The 23,387-nt window shown below is 37.2% G+C and overlaps 1 protein-coding gene across 3 annotated transcripts in view; it reads left to right on the top strand.

Annotated features, from left to right (window-relative positions):
- Positions 1 to 23,387, top strand: part of LOC132701850 (ecdysone-induced protein 74EF) — a 173,217-nt gene that overhangs the window by 111,012 nt on the left and 38,818 nt on the right. For all 3 annotated transcript variants that reach the window (XM_060670092.1, XM_060670093.1, XM_060670094.1), the window contains one exon: positions 20,880 to 20,996. In XM_060670092.1, the coding sequence (XP_060526075.1) occupies positions 20,880 to 20,996 (117 nt within the window). The remainder of the gene's footprint in view (positions 1 to 20,879; positions 20,997 to 23,387) is intronic.

Below are 23,387 nucleotides of genomic sequence, written 5' to 3' on the forward strand. Positions count from 1 at the left end.
CTTTCCCAAAAATTCGTGTTTCCTTCGATAACCGATTGGCCTTTGCAGCCCGTTCTTTTGAAGATAAATCGCGAAAACACATTCAAATTTTTACTCGGAGTTATCTGCTCCGTTTAGTTTTGATTATAATTATTTGTTTTGTCTTGAAACGAACGTTTGTTTGCCCAAATGGTACAGTTTAATAGTTGGTCGCCATTTTCCTAAAATCCATTTCATTCTGTATACTATTTTATATTGGGCACTTGGCCCGTTGATAAATAATTAATAATAATAATAATAATAATAATAAACCTTCTTCTCAATATTCTCGCACGTCACGTCATTCGTTGCTCGTTTTCCCTAGACTGTACAATTCTGAGTGAGTTATGCAAAAATTATTATTTTAGGGACAACAAAAAATATATTTGTACTGAATTTTCTTGGTATTGCGGGGACCACCTCTCTCAGTTTTTGGGATGTGCGTCACAGAGGGAGAAAGAAGAAAAAGAAGCAGAGAAAATGACGGAGGACAACACTTTGGATTAAAAGACACGATAATATTTCAGACGAATCGTTGATGATAGACGAGACGAAGAAGACTTACGATGATTTCTTCTTCTTCTTCTATATTAGGCACTTCTGTCTGTTTTACTTCAATGTAATTTTTATAGTTGTCGTTTTCTTTTTTTTCGTGGGCGTCCTATTATACTCTTTCGACCGGCAGGCGATTTATCTCTTGCTACCCTCACTATCCGTTGTTAAGACATCATATCTATATGTTGATTCCATTCTTGCTTTCTATTTCTTATGCAGGTGTTAATGTTTTCAATTCCACATGTGTCTTATGTTTGCATTTGTTTCTCTATCCCAGAGTGTTTTCCCTGCCATTTTCCTGATTTCCCGATCATTTCATTTGTTTCCTAGGCATTTCTGAGTCTTAGATGTTTCCTAGTTCCTTTTTTTGCGCTGTGCTTTTGGTTTAATGCTAATAGATAAATTTAAATACGAAGTGCAAAAAATAAACATGTATTATTATTATTATTATTGTTATTATTAAATACTGGAGGCAATAAAAATAACTCAAAATATATGATCTCGTGAGCAAAATGGTTTTGGTTATAAAATAATAGGAAACTAACCAAAACGCAACCATAATATGCGAGAGAACTGATCCAGGTGGTCAAATAGTTTCGATTTTTTGATTTTTTAGTCGAATTATTATTTCTTAGTTAAAGTTATGGACGCAAATAAAACACGAAAAAACTTTAATACTTTCAGCACGTGCGGAAATTGTGTTTTAGAACCTCTTATTCTTTTTAAATTTTACACGACAGGGCACAAAAAGAATCTGTAAATCTGTAAAAGAATATCTGTAATAACGCATTAGTTCCACTTTTTTTTTTAAATACACTAGTACGGAATTTCACCTAACTATTTTGTCACGTTGATAGTACGCCACTGATTTTTCTGAAAATAAAAGTTCTTCCTACGATCTCGAATCATTTATAAAGAAATTTAAATAAAATAATACAATTCTTTAAAAAATAACGCTACCTATTATTAATAATTTTTCCTAATTAAATATGGTACTTCTTTGGCAATATTGGCGGATCATCTTCTAAAAACCGGCGATGATTAGGCCATTTGGCCTTTTTGACCGGAAAAATGTTCCAACTAAATAATTTCCAACAGTTCCAGCCCAAACATTTGATAAAGACACGGTGTTGTCCAAACAACTGTCATGTCAAAATAGTCAAGAACGCTCCTACGGCGCTCATCTTTCCTCTTCATTTTCCCTATATCGAGAATTCGATTGGAACGCATATGTGAGGACCGCATTCCTCTGTCAAGGTTATTTTTCAAGCCTTGCACTAAATTTAAGTAAACGAAACGAGTTCGTACAAAGAGCGGTTTGTTGCGCGTCGTCGAGGGCTAAAACGGAACACACGGCCGGCAGTTCAATGAAGCCGAAAAGTCTTCTTAATATCCGAAATTATCCGCCTGAATCTCTACTCGAGGCGTTCGATATGACAAACGCCGGTGGACTTTTTAATATTCATTAGAAATCGTCTGGCTCGATGTCTGAAAAAAAAAGGGTTTCGAGAGAGCCTTGCATTGTGGGTCAAAACGTCGGAACGTCTACCTGCCTCGCGTGGGTATTAATAAAAGAACGACCTATTATAATTGTTTGGTTTTCGAAATCGGGTAACCCTTTCCACGGTGACCGTGCCTGCCCTTATTTGGTTTCCCGTGAACCCAGCCTATCAATGTTTTGTCGTCCTGTATCAAAATACCGTATGTATGCGTATCGGTAGCTTCTGTGGGTAAACCGTCAAATGGGTTTTTGGATAATACTGGAAGACAAGACAACTTGCGTAAGATCTTCCCGCAGAGCGAAAGTCGAATCGTTTCGGACGCACATTGCACGCGTCCGCATCCGAACGATGAAACGGAATATTATGCCTTAGCCTTAACCCAATTCACTGACACCCATTTACTATTGTTGTTGCGACGTCGGTAATGCGCCGTTCCGTTATGTTTATCTAAGCGTAATTGTTATTATTTGCAAAAATGTTTTAACTGCATGTGCAGCGGAGGCGATTTTCTGGTCATTAAGTAACTTTGCTTTAAAAACCCGTCTTCCTATCCTTTTGCTTATGCAGGCTTGTCGCAAGGCTGGCAAGCTGCCAGCTCTAGAATACAAAACTTCTGGATTCCTCCTGTCCCGGTTTTCGATGTCGAGTCTATCTTAAACAACCTGCCATCTCAAACAACTAATAAAATTCGATTTGAAACCTCAAAAATCCCGTCATGGTAATCCTAAAAGCCGACAAAGGATATGCTACGGTGGCCAGGAAAAGATTCAAGATATTCTTCAGTTAAAACTATAATTGTTAAACGTATGTTAGTTTTTTAAGGATACTTCCACAGGCTAGTGTAATATTATTTACAAAACTTGCTAACGTTTCGTCAATCATCATGTTGGCTTCTTCAGAGCTTTACTGAAACTGGCTCGTATTTTACTCTGTACCTGTTTGTTTGAGGTGGCGGAGCTAAATGAGGGACATAGACACCGTCTTGGATGACTGATTCCCATATTGGTGATAGGTACAGATCTGAGTCTGGCTTAAGATTGTATTCGCCTATTTGTCTTAGTCTTAAGGCTCTTTCATGTTCTTTGATCCTGGTTGATATTTTGCGTCCGGTCTCTCCAATGTATTCATTGTCGCATATGCATGGAATGCTGTAAACTCCTGGGATATTTTTGGACAAGTGGTAAATCTGGTTTTGACGTTATATTTCTTAAGAACTTTTGATATGTGGTCAGTGATGTTTTGGATGTAAGGAAAGTGTGGTATTGCTTTCAGCTTCATTGCTGTTATACGGATGTGGTGAAGTGTATTTTGTGATGGAACGCTTAATATCTTTAATATGGAAATTATTAGAGGGAAGAGCAGAGTTAAGGTGTTTTAGTTCTGAGTACAGTGACTCGTGCATTAAGGTATCGATCTGTATGAGTGGGTTTTCTGTAAACACAGTGACCAAATGTCAGGTCTGATTTTCTATGTGTATAGACTTTAAATGGCTAAGAAAATCTCGTAGTGATTTTTGACCATGAGACCAAATAACAAAAGGATCATCGACGTAGCGTTCCCATAATTTTGGTTTTAGGTGGAAGGTGTCGAGGAGGAATCCAGAAGTTTTGTAACTAGTAACACACTGGAGCTATAAATTCTGCTTAGTTTGTAATGTGTAGCTGAAGTTTAATATATAATATCACCGAACTTTATATAAGTTCGCTGTCACACACAAGTTTTTAATGTTATTTACTTCGTCAATGTTAAGCGTACTTAACCAAAAATCAAAACTGTATCAATAGCTGCGAAACGGACCATAGTATAGAATGCATTTTGTTATCAATTTATCTTTTTTTCTTCTTTTTTTGATTATTAAAATTCAATCGCGCGTTCTTCTCGATTTCTCTTGGACGGCCTGGATTTCCACGCGCCTGCTCGTGGCGCGATACGGATGCGATTCTTGCGAAGATAATTACACGGTATCGCGTGGCAATCAGGAAATCCGCCATAAGTAATCTTCCTGTTGCGAAAACTCCCAAAAACCGCTGACGCGTAAAACCGGCATCAAAAATGTGCGGTTGCCAAATCCGTTGCCTGTCTACGTGCCGGAGATTACGTCGAAACGTATTTATAGAAAAATCCTTACCGCTGGAAGATTTTTATTCGAATCAACCTTGCAATTTTAAGATATCAATACCCTTGTAGATAGATTTCATTGAATTTTTAGACTAAGAGATTTTTAAGTAATTTTTTGTAATTTGCATCGTACGGTAAAAAAGCTCATATTTATGAATACCTAACCTAATAAAGTTAAGCTATTATCTTCATTCGGGTTTAAAGGCCGTCGTCGATTGGAATTACTTCCTAACGTTTCGCTAGCACGAGTGGCGAGCTTCTTCAGAGGTCCTTCCATCTCCGATGTTGGACGCAGTCTACGTCCAAATTCGTTCGCTATGAAAAGTCGGCGTTTCTCAATTATTGTCAATGTAAAATTAGTACTGGGAGGGTTAAATAAGCAAACTAGTGACTTTACAATAAAGGAAAGTTTCGACAGCAAAGAATCGTCTCTTCACCACTGTGTCCTTGGTGAAGCTCGGACCGCGCAGTATTATAATAGGACCAACATCTTCCGCCAAATGCGGCCCTTGCGTCAGTGTTAAGGCTGCGCAAGTTCTTTACACCCCACGCGTTCGCCCGTCTGCTCTTGATACGTCGAAACTTTCGCTTTTCAACGAAATCGATACGACTAGACGCGGTGGCCCGGCGCTGGGTCAACAACGTCGTGACGCCTTCGGGTCGTGGTTCGGGTTATCGCCGTTTTTATTATCGGATACGTCTGGGGGGTTGGAAATAAATGAAAAAAAAAAACGACGTTTCTCGTCTGATTTACGGTCTCGCGACACCGGTTTCCTTTTGGTCGTTTTTAAATTTACACCGACGTTTGTCAAATCGCCTTTTGTCACGGGGCGTCGCCCGGGGGTGACGCCCTCTGGCGCCCTCGCGTGTCTGGTCGATTAAATTAAAAAGTACCGTGCTAAACAGGACCAATGGACGATGTAAACCTTTTCATTTTCTAAAAAATCTAAAATGGAAACAAGAATTACATTAGATTTGGTACGCCACTGGACTTTTGCCACAAATTTTTCATGAATAAAATTGGGGTAGAATTTATTCCCTCTTTTTCATTTCACGAACGAGGTTGCAAATCATCCTGCACACTCACACGATCATTTAGTAGAATAATTGTTACTTCATTAGACTTCATAGTTTGCATGTGGTAAGAGCAAAAATTAGACTCCCGTCACTTTTTCTAACGGAATTAGGTAAACCATATTTAAAAAAAAAACATGACCTTATTTTACAATTCGGTCGCAGGTACCGACCTCCCCTTTGTTTTGGCGGTTAAATATAATGAAGTTGCCCGGAAGTGTGGACGTAAACTTTTGTCTGCTAGCGCGCCGCAACAGGTCCGCTAAATTGGTCCGACCTTAGTTCGCAGGAAGCGGTTTCTCAAGACTTCGGTCATTATTTTCGGGGAAGTGATTTTTCCTTTCCGGCTGAGCGCCCACGTTCTACTACGCCGAGTTTGCGTTCAACGTTAACATTTCGAAGACTCCCACGTGGTCGTTTTCTTAATTCCGAATCGAATAAAAATTATTATCAGTGGATACTTTTTACGAAACTTCTGCATTCCTCCTGCGTCGGTTTTTGTCGAGTCGAACTTGCTGACGTTTCACTTCATTCAACAATTAAAAGACGTAAGATACGGAAGACATTCTGGTTAGTTTCGACGCAGAATCTCTCTTTGCTAATGTTTTCAGATATATAAAAAATGCTTATATGGAACATATCTATAATAGACCTCATGGTCAAGAATCCCTAGTAGATTTTCTTAGACCTTTAAACTCTATACACCCTAACATACGTTTTACCATTGAGTTGGAAACTAATAATAAACCTTCCATTCTTAAAATCAGACCTAACATTGGGTCATTTGGTTTACAGAAAACCTACGCACACAGACCGATACTTTAATGGTTATCAACTCTCTAGTTTACAGAGACGTAAAACTATTAAAACACCTTACCTCTTCACTCTAATAATTTTCTCGTTAAAGGTATTAAGCGTTCCATCACAAAATACACTTCACCACACCTTCGGAATAGGAATAAAGCCGAAAGCAATCCCACGCTTGCCACTGTTGTCCTTCTTTAAACCTCAAAACTATATTTATTACTTGTCCAAAAATCTCTCATGATATTATATATTAAACTGCAGCTACACATTACAAACTAGGCAGAATTTATAGCCCTAGTGTGTTACTATTTACAAAAGATTTTCTTAGCCATTTAAAGTCTATACACACAGAAAATCAGACTTGACATTCGGTCACTGTGTTTACAGAAAACCTACTCATACAGATCGATACCTTAATGCACGAGTCACTGTACCCAGCACTAAAACACCTTACCTCTGCTCTTCTCTCTAATAATTTCCATATTAAAGATATTAAGCGTTCCATCGCAAAATACACTTCACCACACCCCTAAGAAATATAACGTCAAAGCCAGATTTACCACTTGTCCAAAAATCTCTCAACATCTTCGATCCGTCAAAGACAAAATTCCATTTGAGACGCCAGGAGTTTACAGCATTCCATGCATATGCGGCAAAGAATACATTGGAGAGACCCGACGCAAAACATCAACCAGGATCAAAGAACATGAAAGAGCTTTAAGACTAAGACAAATATCAGCAGTTGCCGAATACAATCTTAAGCGAGACTCAGATCTGTACCTATCACCAATATGGGGATCAGTCATCCAAGACGTACGTAATCAATTCTTCTACCAACGAGAAATCCGAAGGTCTATAGAAATCTATAAGAAACCTAACAATCTTAACCGCTACTCAAGTCTTTACCTGTCACCAATATTAGCTCCGCCCCCCCTCAAAGTGTGAGAAGGTTTCAGTCAAGCTCTGAAGAATCCAACAGGATGATTGGCGAATCGTTATCAAGTTTGTCTGTGGAAGTTTCTTTGAAGAATGAAAGAAATATATATTAGTGGAGTTAAGTCACATGCTGCATACTTCTTACTGCAGCACCATGTCGTGATAAAGCTATAGAGGAAAGATTTTTGATTTGATTTATACAGTGTTAATGTTGGCACAATTATTTTCCCACGATCTCTTCAGGACCAAAAAACTTGACTCGTTTTTACTCCAATTGTTTTTTAAACATCCAGAAAAAGCTGACAAGTAAATTGAATCAGAGGCACGACAGTTGTCTTCAAGACTTCGAAGTTGGAAGCAGTAAAAATGCCTCCAGCGCCTGAGACTTCGTTGAATTGTGTTGTTGGCGATGAAATTGATAACAGTAGAGCAGTTCTTGACTGAAATATGAAATGCGGTGTACAAGATATGTAAATTGAGTAAATATTTGGCGATTTGAAGATTCCAAAACTTACTTAGAAAATAAAACTAAAAAAATAAAAATAAAACTAGTAGTAAACTAGTCTAGCAAATAATATCAATCCCATGGGCCGTAAAAAGACTCGAAGTGATTCGCAGCATCTCTTTCCTAAATATCGAAACAATAGGCGGCGGTGCGTACAAGCCGTTCCGTTTCGGATAAAGAATCGTCATTGCGCAACACGGTGTTGCGTAAAAAAAAAGCACATCGCGCCTCCCACATTGGCTGGCTATTATGTCGTCCAAATTGGGGTCACCGGTGATATTGCCGAGCGCGTTGCACAGAATGCGAAATTTATAATCGGGCCCCGCTTATTTATTTATTTATTTTTTCGTACCTGACGACCTCCGCACAACGAACAATTGCCGAGCGGCTTGCCAAAATATCTTCTCTCTCTCTTCCTCCGGGTGAAAGTGACTGGCAGCCGTGCCAAGGCTGCTTAGATTTCCGCCCGGTCTCTCGCGGTGTCAAAATGGCCGACAATGACAATTTTGCTCAAAAAAAAAATAAAATAAATAAAAGTAAATACACATGTAAGTATATAACAATAAACAATAAAAACGAAAGTGAGTTATTCTTCTATCTTAATTTTCATTTCAACTTATTTAAATTTAATTATAACAATTATATAAAGAGGCCTTATATACAGGGTATTAAAAAAGTACGCTGCCAAACTAAGAAACAATTCCTTGCCTGATTTTAAGACAAAAATTTCATATCAACATTGGTCCAAAAACGCATATTTTTCGAGATAAAGGGTGTTAACATTTTCCTTTCCTTTTATAACTTTTATGTCACTTTCGATATTTTATCAAATTTGTTGAAATTCTTTTAATTATTGTGAAGCTTTATTTTTATTTTTACCAGTGGCGTCCGTACGGGGTTTGGACTGAATATTTTTAAAGAAAAAAATGGCACGTCATTGCTTTTTCTGAAAACAAAAATTATTTTTAAAATCCCCATTCAATTTGAAGCAAATTTGGTGGTGCATGAACTTGCTTTCGTACGACGCACGGTTTTCGCCTAAAAAAATAAAATCCATTTAAATGCATCTACCATAACCCAAATGCAAAAAATGCAAATGGTTTTCTTAAAATTTGGCAGCGTACTTTTTTTAACACCCTGTATAAAGGCTTAATAAAAATTAAAATATGACATTGGGAAAAAAATAAAAACATAAGAACTAAGCTTCAGTTTTTTTTAGGTGGATTAATACTCTATCCCACCCCTAAGTAAATTTTAGCACTTTTTGAAGTAATTTCGACAAACTAAACTCAACAGCTTCGTAGTTTTACAAAATATAGGGTGCGCCGTTTATCTTGGGATACCACGTTATCTCAGAAACTATTGAGAATGGAGCCAAAAGTTAAATACCAAAGTTAATTGGGGTATTACTGACCGTCAATTTATTTTAATGTTGTATATACAGGGTGTTTCATTTTTCATGGGCGAATATCAACTTCCTCATTTTAAATGGAACGTCTGGTATATTACTTCATTTTTAAACTCTATACAGAATTCTAGAATGTCCTATACCTAAGTCTAACCGTTTTTGACATTTTTAATTTTTTATGTGGAAAAATGACGTTTGCAGGACTTCAAATATCTGCCAATTTCTTCATTCTGAAACATTTATTGAGTAAGTTTTGTTGCAGACCAAAGACTCGAATAGCGGATTTCATAAGAAATTTCGATACGTAATAATACAGGGTACGCGAAAAATAAGATTAAAAACTCTTTTTTTAAATGCAAACTACCTATTTCTTATAATCTTGTCATATTTAACATCAAAAATAGAGGCAATTTTATATAAAGTCGTATATGGCTAATATTTTTCCTTTTTTCAATATTTCCTTTAAAAAATTTGTCTATTGCAAATAATATGCTGTTGCCATAAGTTCAGTTAGTGTAAGCTGCCTATGACGGCGTTTAAACTTGTATTGCTCAAAGGGCAGGAAATATTGAACAACTGTTACAATAATTATTATCCTATGTAAGTTATAATTTTTTTTAATGATCGTTCATTAGCAAAAAAAATCACCAACGTTATCGCTTTTGATTAGCATTACATTAAAAAAATATAATTTAAACACCACGAGGTATAGTCAGTACCCGATGTTAAAAAAATGGCATGTGGGTGGTTGCGACATATAGAATCGAGTCGATTTCGAAAAATTGCCGGCGGCGCTTTCAAAAATTAAAACTGTTGCGAAAAAGAAACCGATTTTCCCTCGCTCGGGTTCGATTTTTGCAACGAAAGCCGCGCCCAATTTTTGCATTCTTCGAATCATAATCGCTTGTAAAATAAAAACCAGTCCGGTTTGGCAATCGCCCGCAAACCGCGAGGATCTAGCTGACACGAATTTCGAAATTTGGACGCAACCCAGCCCATACACACACGCGCGCGTACGATGGGTGAGAAATTCGCCATTGTTTGTTTTCTGTGTCTCGCAGATTGGGTTCCGGCATGGCCGTACTTCGGAAATTTCACCCGGGGGTCTCGGGACTGCCTCAGGGACCGCATCTCGACCCCTTTGCTTCGATCTTGTCGTAAATGAAAATTTTGTTAGATATGATGAACTTGCTCTGCAAGATTTTTCATTTTGAAAAGCTTATGCCTCCGGGCAGCTTCAAAGAATGCACCTGGGCCCCGTAACGTCAGTTTGGATTTTCAAAAAGGATGGGTAAATTTTTTATTGTCGGTGGTTTTGACGAGTCGCCCATGCACTCGCTTTGCCGCAAATCCTGCTGTTTAATCCGAAAAATAAGACAGGGGGGGTCTTTACGGGGAAAGTGAAAGCATTTTTTTTTTGTCAATAGTGTTGTAGCCATTTCGATATGTCACTATATGCAAATACTTCGCATTGTTCTGTTGGTAAAACCTTTTTGTCAGCGGATTTAAATATATTTGCATGTGGTTTTAACGTAACATCCTGCACGATCTTAATTCGGGCGACAGAAGAAAGCGTAACCTCAGCAGGAATCTCCACCGGGTTGTCTGTCAATGTAGTAAACATCCATCCGACTGGAATCTAGCTGCTAGTTTTATGACATAATGTAAACGAATGGAGTTGTCTCCATTTTACCCATATCAAACAATTTGATATTAGTGTTATGTAATTAACTATAGCGAAGATATCTTAACGAGAAACTAATCAAAACTAAATTAAATAATATATACTATATTAATATATATACTAAATTAAAATAATATATCGCTGAAAATATTAACCACTTCAGAGGTTCAATACTCTATCAAGCCGGCAAAAAAAATTCAGGGAAGAAGATTATCTCAGAAAACTCACACAACTCTTGAATACAATTTACAGGACTGGGATTATTCCAGGTGAATGGTTATTGTCCACTTTTGTTACCCTACCAAAAAAGTCCAATGCACAATCCTGTGAAGATTTTAGAACAATTATTCCAATGAGTCTTGTCTTGAAGGTGTTCCTCAAAATAATTCACAACCGAATCTACAAAAAATGCTAGTCGAACATGAGTGATGGTACTCAATTTGAACTTCGCAACGGCCCTTTTTCCAGTACAAGTCTTCTTTCAGCGATGCAGAGATGTTAACTGGAATTGATACCAAGGACATACGAATTATCAGCAACCTGTACTGGGGACAGAAGGCAGTCGTGCGGATAGGAAGAAGGGGAGTGCTCTGCTGCTCTGAGGACATCTTTAGGAGAACGTTAGATGAAATTCGGAGTGGAATAAAGATAAATGGAGAAGATATAAGCAATATCCTTTAAGTCGACGACGCTGTTTTGATAACCAACAGTCTGGAGAACCTACAAGGCCTAGTGAGGTCTCTTAATATTACCAGCAACGAGCTAGAACTTAATGCCAGAAAGACAAAGTACATGGTAATCAACAAAACTCCAACTCCATATACATATACTGCTCGTTAATAACGAAGTCGTCGAAAGGGTTGAGAAATTCACTTATTTAGAAAACGAATAGTAAACTGCTACATCTATCCGGTGCCTCTGTGGAGAATTACACATTATCGGAGGCTATGGAGAAACAAATTACTGCTTTTGAGATGTGGATTTATAGAAGAATCCTGAAGACACCTTGGACTGATCACACAACAAATATGCTTCATATGCCAAGACAATGAAATGGCAAATAACTTTTCTGGATTATGTCAATTCTATCAATTACTAAGGAATCCATGTGAAACATATACTCAGTGCGAGTTTGCGAATAGGAGTTACAGAGCATAATGAATGATAAACCTTTATCTTAAAATGAAACCCAAGTTGCTTCCTAGAAAATCAATTTTTCTTATTTTAATCTGCTGATAATATTAACAGATTTTCCTGGCAACAGCAGACGGGACACAAGGTTTCCCACGATGAGGTTTCCGTTCTGGACGTAGAGTCGAGTTTGTTGAAGCGTAAATTCCTTGAAATGTGTTATATTTATAACTGTGACAACAGTATAAATTTAAGAAAAGATGTAGAGGGGTTGAGCGTTATTTACACTTATTTACTCAGTCAAAATATTACAAAAAAGAATAAATTACCGTCATTTTATACAACAAAAGCATAGTGTTATTGTTGAATTTTACAGTTACTTTTTAATACTCGTTATATAACTATAATGTTAAGTCAATATCCATGCGTAGTGAATTTAATTGTTTAGGTTGGTAGTGCGATTGGTAACACTTTATTACTAATTGTCACCCCCTCTACTCACATTTCATTCCGACTAAGTCAATTTGTTGTTAACATGGCATTAATGCCTCTTTGTGTTGTTGTTGTTTTAAATTGTAATGTAATGATGACTGTCTATTAGTTTAAACTAATCTTTTATCGCTGTATTTTAAATAGTAACGAAAATTTTAATGTTGACAAGAATATGCCGGCCACTTGCTTTTAGATTGATAATTTAGAGTTTAAATTAGATTATTATTTTTAACATTAAAATAGTTTTGTGGTTTTCTTGCTTAATTTGGGCAATGTAATAAATTTTAAGTATCAAAATGAAATAGAATGTTTTCCATATATCTTAGTCTTCCTGATGTAGCCTACAATCCTGGGCGAAAGCTTGAAGCATGAGAATAAAGGTTAGTTGTGAAAAAAGCACCTAAGATCTTTTATTGCTTAACTCTAACCTAAAAAAGGGGTATCTCAGTGTTACGTGTTTTCGGAGCGCGAGCGTTGAAGATGCCAAGTGAGATCTTGGCATCTTCAATGTTCGCGCTCCGAAAACACTTCGAACACTGGCCCATCGAAAAGACTCAGAGATTTATACCCGCATGAGTTTTTCATTCGCATTTTTCATTTGCATTTCGTGTCGTTCGTTAGGATGATCGAACGCATGCGCGATAATCCGAGCGCGTCGTCGTCAGCAAATACGTTCTCTTTAAAGAGCTCGCTGTTACGTAACGCAACATGCAAAGGTAAAAATAAAATGCCGATAAGTTGTGAAAAAGTGAGAATGCAGCTCGTCCTACTTACCTCGTTCGCGAGTTGCTCATCGCATTGAGATTATACGCGACTGGTCGAAAGTTAAATGCCGCAAGGTACCGACGACGGGCCGGCCTTTTGAGCATTTTCAATTCGTTTCTAGATAAACCTTTTTTTGTTGTTTTTTTTTTTTCGGGGTAACTGCCGCTATATTTTCGAACTGTTTCCCAATACCCCGAGTAAATAAACGCGTGGCGGCTGATAAATTTTTAGTTGTTTATGCCGGTGGCGAAAACTTTAGAGAAATATTTTGGATTCGGGGGACGTTGACACACTTTATCTATTAACGGTTAATAGTTAACCTATTACGTCGGCCTTACGCAAAAACGCGGTCGCGATTAGTAGAGTTCTAGATGGATATTTTCCGGCCTCAAATTCGACCGATACAAACGTTCGAGACAATTTACGGGGCGTTTCATATAATAAAAAGGGCGTGAGATACTTTTTTTTGCAACATTTTTGATTGATTGTTAATTAATTAACTAAAAAAATAGACGGAATATAAATAAATGTGTAACACATAAAAGCTGTCGTAATTTAAGTAACATACCGTGAGAAGTCAAAAATTTGACTGTGACAGTCATTTTTGGACTTTTTATATTTTGATATATTATTGCCATACAAATATACAAAAAATTGATTTTTCAAAAAGCTCATTTGTGTTGGAGATTCACATTCGTGAAGATTTTGCCTAATTTAGGAATAGGTTGGGTTTTGCTACAGTTTTATTGTTTTTTATTACCATTTTTATGAAAAGTGTTTAAGATTTTTATTATTGTGGCTTTTAACCATCAAGATTGACGCAAAACGGATATTTTTCTCGATTTGTAGGGGAACAAAAACGCGCGAGTTCTGGTGGACATGGACGCGCGGACTAAAATAGTAAAGATCGGATCCGATATTTGTTTACAAATAGTTCAGATTGCCCAACAAATTTCGAACAAACATTTTCGATAATCAGGACGTTGACACATTTTTTGTTGCCGATTTAACGGGTCACGTGCGAATCATAACCGCTAGAAATAGCCCATAGATAAAAGGGGGCCCGGGGGGGGGGGCGGCACTTTGCTATTAGGCGAGTGCGAATTCGATCGAGAGGCCGCCATGTCGAAAGCCGCGAAAATTGGCCAGGAAACTCGCGTTTCGCAAGCCGAAATGCACGTTCATATCGCAAATTGGGTCAGGCGAATAATATTATTGTGGAGCCGCCCGATTTTTCATCGCCTTATTCCAATTTGTGCAATTTAAAATAAATATCGGACTCGTTTAAAACGTTTTTAGCGCCCGCGACCCGGATTCGCGCGACGCTGGCGAAATATTTTCGACCAAGTGCATTCGGCGACGTGTGTGGGTAAAACTGAGAAAAAGGACATTAGCTTCGTGAATAAAAAAAAACGATATTTCTTGGAAACTAGTCTGAATATATACCGAATAATTAACTTCTACAATCTTGCACTGATAAAAGTAAGGGTAATTTTTTTTACTCAATGCTTAGAGATACAACAGAACCTTAAAACAGCTATTTTAACATACAAGTGCTATTTATAAAATCAATATTAAATATACCTCATTCAATTCACACCAAAATTAAATTAAAAAAAAACAAAAAATATACAATGCAATGTCAAAATTCTAATTAAATGTGATTTTACAATGAACCCACAAAATTTTTTTAATGACGTTAACGAAACGGATCGGCGAGTGCTGGTGTCAGCTGTTTTCCATTGCCTTCTTAGGTATTGATAAGTGCTTATTCTACGTGCTAATTTTCGTTGAATAAATGGGACTGGTAAGAAGTATAAATATGTTTTGGTATATTTATATAGTTTATATCTTTTAATAGACACGAATCAGATGTTCATTTGTAAACAATGAACAATAATTTAGTGTGTAATTTTATTTTTTTTTTTATGAAGCGCCTCTTGGTAAATATCAGTACTGCCCTCCTCAAATTATCTTCCTTTCGAGTCTAGAAGATGAATTTTCCACGTTTTTTCTATCGTTGCATTGGAGAAGATATAAACCAATCCGTTAAAACTACTTTATCGGGTGAGGCTAGTGATGGGTATGACCGAATCGGTACCGAAAATTATCGATTCGAATCTTTGAAGTTGAACTGTTGACTACACATCTTGGTTCCGTAGAAAAAGTACAAACATAATACTAATTTTTACACTAACCTTAAATTCGCGAAGTAATTGTTGAATGCCTTTATGAAGCACCCTGGGGGAGCCACCTTCATGAATTAGTTGACGTCTGAAAATGTCGTAAACAAATTTTGATAACTCAGACCATTATTTAGAGGTTATATTTAGCGGACTTTGTTGTTTCGGAACAGCGTTTATGTGATTATTTAGTCGAAATGTTAATAACTTGAAAATCATGCTTCATTGAAGCTTCTTCTAATCGACTTGGACTTGTTCGAAGGAAAACCGTAATCGAAATATTTGTAAGAAAAAATTTGGCAAAAATTTCGTTGAAATAACCGTTATTAATCTAAATTGGGTCGGTTGAAAAAGATTCAGTGCGTGTTCTTCCAACACTCGGTAACTTTCTTCAGAAGTTTTAAGGGGCGCGAACCAAGGACGAGTTTCTTCGCATACGAGCACTTTTGGCAAACGTCTTTCGGGGCGGGTGGGGGAACGAGGTTGGTGCGACTTCTGTTAAAGGAAGTTGGTATTTCAGAACCGGCGTTACGTAAACGTCGCGGTACTGTTTGACCGGTACTTGCTCAAAAGCAAAGACAATCTGGGTTAAGGACGAGACGTAGAAAAATAAATATCGCCAGGTATGGTTGCATAACGCTTATCACATGGTACGCACGACGACGCAAGCTTTATCGACTTGGACAACATCGACGACGGTCGATCAGATTTCGCGCGTCTACGCGATCAAAAGGTGACGATTACCCGCAGCGCACGTCGAATATGGGTTAATGTTTTTTAAATATTTAAAAATATAACGTCGCCCACACAAAGCAAGACCTAGAAGCGTAGAAACAAATCGATTAATACACGTACGTCCAGCTGATAATGGAGATCGTATGAGCGGCAAACTCCCTCGAAATTGACTACTAATTATTATTATTATTGTTAATGTCTCCCTTGGGAAACCGAAAAAAAAATTGTGTGAAAAAATGTGATTTTGAGACTCTCATTTGACTGTCGAGAGACATTGAGAACAGTGGCGGAATGCAAGTTGGAATAGTTTACTGAAGAACGAAGTTAGACAATTAGGACTAAAAGTACATTCTCATTCTCAGTCCCTCACGTTTACGAAATCTGACATCTATGAAGGCACCTCCATAACATGTAGGCGTTTGTTTAGAAGAAGAGGATACTCCCATTCATTTCCTAACCAACCGCACACCATTGGGCAGCAGCCGATTAAGGAATAGCTCAATTTATTGAGACCGACGACATCAAGGAATAACCGTTAATGGAGAAATTATTAACAACGTATGATGACACATTGAAAACATCAATACGGGTAGTAAATGAAATTGAATCTTAAAAAGATAAAATTAATGGTAATATCAAAAATACCAGCTGTTACTGCCGACTTGGCGATATCTAACACACAAATTGAAAGAGTCAAATCATACAAATATCCGGAGGATTACTGAAACTAACGAACAAACTGGAGAATTTAAGGGTGGAATAAAAATAGCAAGACAGGTAGTTATTCAAATGAAAATGTTTCTATGCTGTCGAGACATCAACTTAAATTTGAAAGTTAGAATGCTGCCTTGCTATTTCTTCTCCGTGTTGCTGTATCGTATGGAGGCATAGACTTTGAAACATAACGATATCAAAAACATTGAAGCATTTGAAATGTGGCGCTATAGGAGAATGTGGAGAATATCGTGGACTGGGGGACTGACAAACGAGGATGTGCTGTCAAGAGTGGGGAAAAATCGTGAACTAATAAAAACTATAAATAGAAGAAAATTGGAATATCTCGGTAATATAAGGACGGGGCGAAAGATACGAGCTGTTGAGGCTTATCATCCAAGGAAAGAACTAGGGATAGAGAAGTGTAGAACGTAGGAGATTGGTATGGTTATAGCTCGACAGAATTGCGCAGATCCGTAGTCAATAAAATTAGAATAGCGATGATAGGAGTAACAACCGTAGTGATGTGTTCTATTAGATTTAGACTATGAATAAATTAATAATTCGCTCTGTATTTGGGAAACAAACTAGACGAGATTGAAAGATTTTAGATTATCTCTAAATCGCTAGTGTTCTAAAGAGAACAAAGAAGCAAGGCTTTATAGCACTATATCTAAAGTTACCAACGAATAGTTTATTTAAAGAACCAACAAAATGACTACAGATAAAACCAAGCTAAAACTTTATGTAGTCAGAAGGGTTTATATGAGTCCAAGCTAATACTAAAACAAGACGAGTCCACAAGGTTTAAGGCACGTGGTGATTCTGTAGTCCTCAGGTTGACGCAACGAATCATCACTCCAATCGGGTTGCAACGTTCTACGTCTTCCGATTCCTAATCTCCATTCCTCTCTATCCATCCACATGTTATATCTTCTATACAGGCCTCTTTCTCGAATTTCATCATGGGTTCCCTCTCTCCAGCTCTTGCGTCGTCTGCCTCGTTGCAGTCTTTTTTTTTTTTTTTGGAATTTGATATTTTGGGATTCCCTGTACGTGTCCATGCCAAATCAGCTCCCGAGTTCTAATTTCATCTATAATATATCATGTTTTATTTCCATGCCCTGTCTTATCGTATCATGTGGTGTTCTATCTCTTCTCTTAGTATTTTCTGTGCTTTTTCTTTCAGAGGCCATACTTCCGTGTTATGATGCCTTCAACGATTGAATTGTAAATTCTTTTTTTGTTATTTACATTTATATTTTTGCTATTGCTTCGTCCAGAGTTCAATTTTCATTCCCAGATATTTGTATTTAATTGTATGCCCTGTTGCCGGTCGTAGATCTTGCTGTTGTCCTCCGATGCACATGTATTCGGTCTGGCCGATGTTGACTTCCAAATCGTACTTATCATATGCCTCCATCAGTGCAACGACAACTTGAACATTCACGAACGATAGAGTGTAAACTGTATACTCGTCATCCACTCGTATTCCTATATTTTCGCATTTTCCAAATAAATTTTAATTAACGTTGGAAACATGCAACAATATTGTTTAAGGCCTTCCGTAACAGTAAATCCTGTTATTAAACCATAGCTTGTTTTAACTCTGGATCTTGTTCTTTGATCTGACGATTTCAACGCGTTTATTATTTCTGAGTTTATATTGCTTTTTTGCAAAGTCTTACGTCATACGTCAACAAATAAGAGATGAACTTCTTGATTAAATGCTGTCTTCTTTTCTACGAGGTGTGTTAGTGACAAAAGGCGATCAATTATGGATTTTCATGCTTTTCAGCCTGCATATTCCCTTTCTTTTCTATTTTTTACTATTTTTCCATATATTCTACGAAAGCAACTTGTAACCGCTATGCCCCAATAGTTGCCGCAGTTGCTCTTGTCTCATTTTTTGGCAGTATCTGAAATATGGCATATTCCATTCTTCAGATACTGCCGATGTGTTAAGGCATCTTTTGAGTATAATTAAATGCACGAATTAATTAAATATATTAAAAATACTCGGTGAAAAGGTGAAAATCTTCCAATTCGCCAGCTCGGTAACGATCTCATCTGAAAATTACTGTCGTTTGAAACGCGTGAAGGTAAGCGGCGTCGCTCCGGAAATGAACATTTCCTTGACCTACATGGCAACGCCGCCGACGACAAAATCCCTCGATACCTTCTCGGAAACGTACGGCGTACCGACCAAGCGCTCACGATCTCTGATCTCTCTCGAAATTTTGCAATGGCGCGCGTGGGAAATCGCCTTCGACGACGAGGGTTTTCAAAACATATTTTCTGCGTACAATCGCGGTCAAACGGTCAATTGGCTCCGTTAATTCGATTTTAATTGACGTCGCCTAAGAATATAGTTTATCGGGTCCGAAATTCTGTTCTGGCGGAATTTCAACGCGATTAAGTCATCGCAGTTCGGAAAATAATAATACATTTATTACGCTGTGTTCAATATGCAATACGATAAGATATTATAATTAGATAAATTGCAGAAAAGGAGATGAAAGCAATTAAAAACGGTTCAACCATTAATTCGCCTGAGTAACATACAATAATATAAACAAAACAAAAAAAATCAAAAATAGAGTAGAAAATCTCGACACTAAACGCGAAAATCACCAGCATTGTGCTTGTGGATTAAACAATTTTTGTCTTAATTTCCTTTTAAAAAGTAATGGCTATGGGACTGTCAAAGAACGAGGAATTGTATTGTATAGTTTATAAATATTGTAGGAAAAGCTTCTTCTATGCGGTGGTAGACACCTATCCTTATACGTTAATTTATTTGCCAAGTAACGTGGACTGTTATTAATAATAATGTTATAGAAATCGTCTGTTCTGCGTATCAAACCATTTATAATCCTGCAGTTGCAGGATTATAAATTGCTCGCCAAAACGAAAATCTGTGTTAATTCTTCGACCAACATTTTTGATATTTTATTATTTTTGGGAAGCGTGCAAGTTTCCATCCATCTGGAAACACTCATTCCAAGAGGCACGAGTTTACTATATTAGTGAGAAATGGTAAAATTCTGGGGCAACACGTTAACAACATTTCTATATTTATTAAATCTGAATCAGACGTCGTAGAAAACGAGACTTTGTCATTTACATTTATTGTTAAATTATTTCGGTAATATTGTAACAATATAGGATATGTTTGTGGTTTATGTTTTGAATACTGTAAGAAATACTGGTTTATATCTGGTTTTCATTAGAACCAGATTCTTGGATTTTTTTTTTCATTTTTAAATGTGATTTTAGTTTGGTCGCGTAGCTGCTTATTGCCATCCCATTGACTTTTATTTTTTGTAGTTTTGTACTTTTTAAAAGCTTTATCTCTCATCTTTTTCTTGATGTGCAATATCCGTTTTTTACCGAATGTCAGCAATCGTATTGGCCGTTGTCCTAAGCAGCGTATTAGTTGATTTTCCTAACCACTGTCGTAGGTTTTTCAGCCAAGATGTTTTTCTTCTCCCTGAGCCTCGTCTTTCCTCAATCTTGCCCGGAATGATCCAATGCTGGACGTTGTATATTTCAAAACATGGCCGAAGTAAGAGAGTTTCTTAATCCTGAAGTTCGCAATGATTTCTTTATTTTTCTTCATTCCGCTCATGACTTCTATGTTAGTGATCTGAACGCTAGAACGGAATCATCTATTACCCCATTTATTTTTATCCCTTCTTAGCAATTTTCTTTAAGGTTCTTGGAATATTGTCTCCGTAATGGTGAAAGAATGCAATCCTATCTTACCCCTCTTTTAATTGAAATGCTTTGAGCCATATTATTTCCTATTTCCAAGTCTTCATCATCAATTCTTGTTGTTTTTAGTATTCGAATCATTTTTTCGTGTTGCACTCTGTCAAACGCTTTCTCGAAGCCGATAAAGCACATAAATGGTTGATAGTTGTAGTTGATAGTTGTAGTTGATAGTTGTAGTTGATACCTAGGCTCTTACGGAATCCGAACTGAGTATCTTCAATGTGTTCCTCAATTTTGGGGTAAATTCTGTGATTTATTTTTAAAAACAATTTTAAGACATGACCTATGGTTCATTGTAATTTCTAACTTCTAGCGGGATGAACGTCGACTTCAACGAGTGAGATGGCATATCTGCTTTATATTGGTATATTGAATTTATCTCTCAGGTTAATTATAACTTTTGCTGTATCTGTTAACCATGGTGGTCTTTGCCTCGAGCGATGATATCCGATTAACACTTTTATTTTCTTTACAGTCGACAAGGAGCAGAACAACTACCTCCACCAGCTGCTGTCGAGGCAACGAACGGATCTCCAGCATCCGTCTTTATGCGACTATGGCCGACGAAAGTCCCTGTACCCCACGACTACTGGTATGTACGTTTTACCGTAGAACTATAAATATTCGCTGCTTCCTTAGAAAACTTCGAACTTCGATCTTCATTTTGACTTAATGGTTCACTATTTTTTTCGCTATCGACTCTGTCCTGCAGAACCCGATTTCCCGCACTTATAAGCGACGCTAAAGGTTTTCGCGTCCCCCGTAAACTGTTAGGGGCAACGTCGTGTGATCTGAGAGGTTGGTTAGTACGTTCTATTATTTGGAAGTCACTTTCAGCTAGCTGTAATGTTAAAAAACCAAACGCAAAAAGTTTCTCGGCTCTCCTTGCGTGATTTTTTCCAGCGACTTGTTCGGCAATAACGATCGGAGGAAAATTGTTACCTCTTCCTCTGAAAACGTTTAGGGTGCAGGAACGGGTTCGATGTTTATGCAAATGGTAACATCTGCTTATCAACAAAACCGCAAAACGAAAACAAGCATTTTTCCACGAATCATCATGCCCCTTCGTCCGGATAGAATGACCGAGCAAAATATCAATACAAATATTTTTCGGACACTTTGAATGGGACAAGGTGCCCGTATATACCTACCCTTAAAGGGTTCCACGCAAAAGGGTATCGGGCAGCTGACGGCGGCGCCTTCTTTTGCGTATTATGATGCATATAAGGTTGCAAAATCCATAAAGTTGAATCAGGATTGTGCAGTTTGGTTGTTTTTCGGCAAAATGTGCGAAAACGCACGTGCACCCTCCGCATCTGTCACATCGGGGTGAATTATTATTGTGCAAGGGCTCGAAAGGGTTAATGCGGTGGAGAAATGTTTGTCCCGTGCGGGTTTAAGGGATGCCTGAAAGTAGCCAAATGTCCATTATTATTTTTGTTGCTATGCGATTGTATTCTCAACTGGCAAAACTGAGAATTCTATTTGGTAAATAGGGTTTCGTATTATTGGACTGTGAACAAGTATAGACTCATACCTAGATTTCCTTTAAAACCAATTGAATGTTCCTGAAAATAGTTTAGGTACACGTGGTACACACAAATAAAAGTGTCAATATATTAGTTATATTTTTTTATTTAATAATGGTGAAAATATTATTATATGAAAAACTAGATATAGTTAATTAATTCTGCAAAATCTTTCCCATCCAATGTCGAGTCTAGACCTTTTACCTATTTGTAAAAAAAACACGAATAAATGAATACGAGTGCTTGTCTTTGATCTTAAAAAAAATTGCCTTTATCACGAATACCCACAAATATTGTGTTCTATATAAGGCAGCTCTGGGTATATAACGGTGGAATTCACAGCAGTAAAGAAGACCGCGGATCGTTACGTTTGGGTCGAAGGAGAAGCTGGCAGATGATCTCGAGATGTGGGATTATATATATTACAGCAAAGTCAAACATACATCTTATTCTACGGAGTCAGAAATATTAAATTTACTCTTTGCCTTCTTTATATTTTACAAAATACGGGATCCGACTCGGATTCCGGTGATATAGAATGCAAATTAAAATTATTCCGACGTGTTTATACGCCTGATGATTATATTGGTATTATAAGAAACTACCTTAAAAAGAGCCATTGATAGTAACAAAAATGGAATCCAATAATGTTTTAAATATTGAAAAAAATATCTTTTTTTTATTATAACAACATAACAAAATTCTTAGATTATCTTAAACATTACAAAGGACAATCATATGCTGATGACAAGCAGCTCTACCATGTTTTTGACTCCTCTAGATTGCAGCTTGAGTGCCAAAATATCAACAGTGACCTTGAACGAATTGACAGAATTTCCAGAGATCATGGTTTGCTTTTAAACCCAAAAAAATCTTCTGTACCGTTTTTTGGTCGGCCGGTGGATGTTAAGCGTCTTGCTTCTGAAGTAATCATAAAAATAAACAATATTACTCTTCCTCTTCGAAACGAGGCAAAAAATTTGGGATTTCTTTTAGATACAAAACTTCGCTTTGAAAAGCATATTTCGACTTGTACGCAAAGGGCTATCGGCCGTTTATGCGATGCTCTTGTTATCTCCGTCTTTAATCACTGTGATGTCGTATATGGGCCTTGTTTGACAGCTAATTCGTCCCAACGTATTAAAAAAATTCAAAAATGCTGCTTGAGGTTTATTTACGGCATCCGTCGCGGAAGACCCATTCCCGCTTCCTTCAGCTACAAGCTGAAGGAAGCGGGTTGGACGAACATGAAGACGCGGCGCGTGATCCATCGCTGTTGTCTTTATTTCAAAATAATTAAGACAAAATATCAGGAATACCTGTCCGAAAAAATAACTTTTAGAACAGACGTGAATAACTTAAATCTAAGATTTAAGTTATTCATATTGGGTTGTTCGGAAAGTCATTTCGTTTTTTTTGGGGAACATGAAAAACAGTTTTCGTATAATGAATAA

The sequence above is a fragment of the Cylas formicarius genome, unplaced genomic scaffold (genome assembly GCF_029955315.1).
Source record: "Cylas formicarius isolate icCylForm1 unplaced genomic scaffold, icCylForm1.1 PGA_scaffold_5__7_contigs__length_24384050, whole genome shotgun sequence".
NCBI classification, from domain to species: Eukaryota; Metazoa; Arthropoda; class Insecta; order Coleoptera; family Brentidae; genus Cylas; species Cylas formicarius.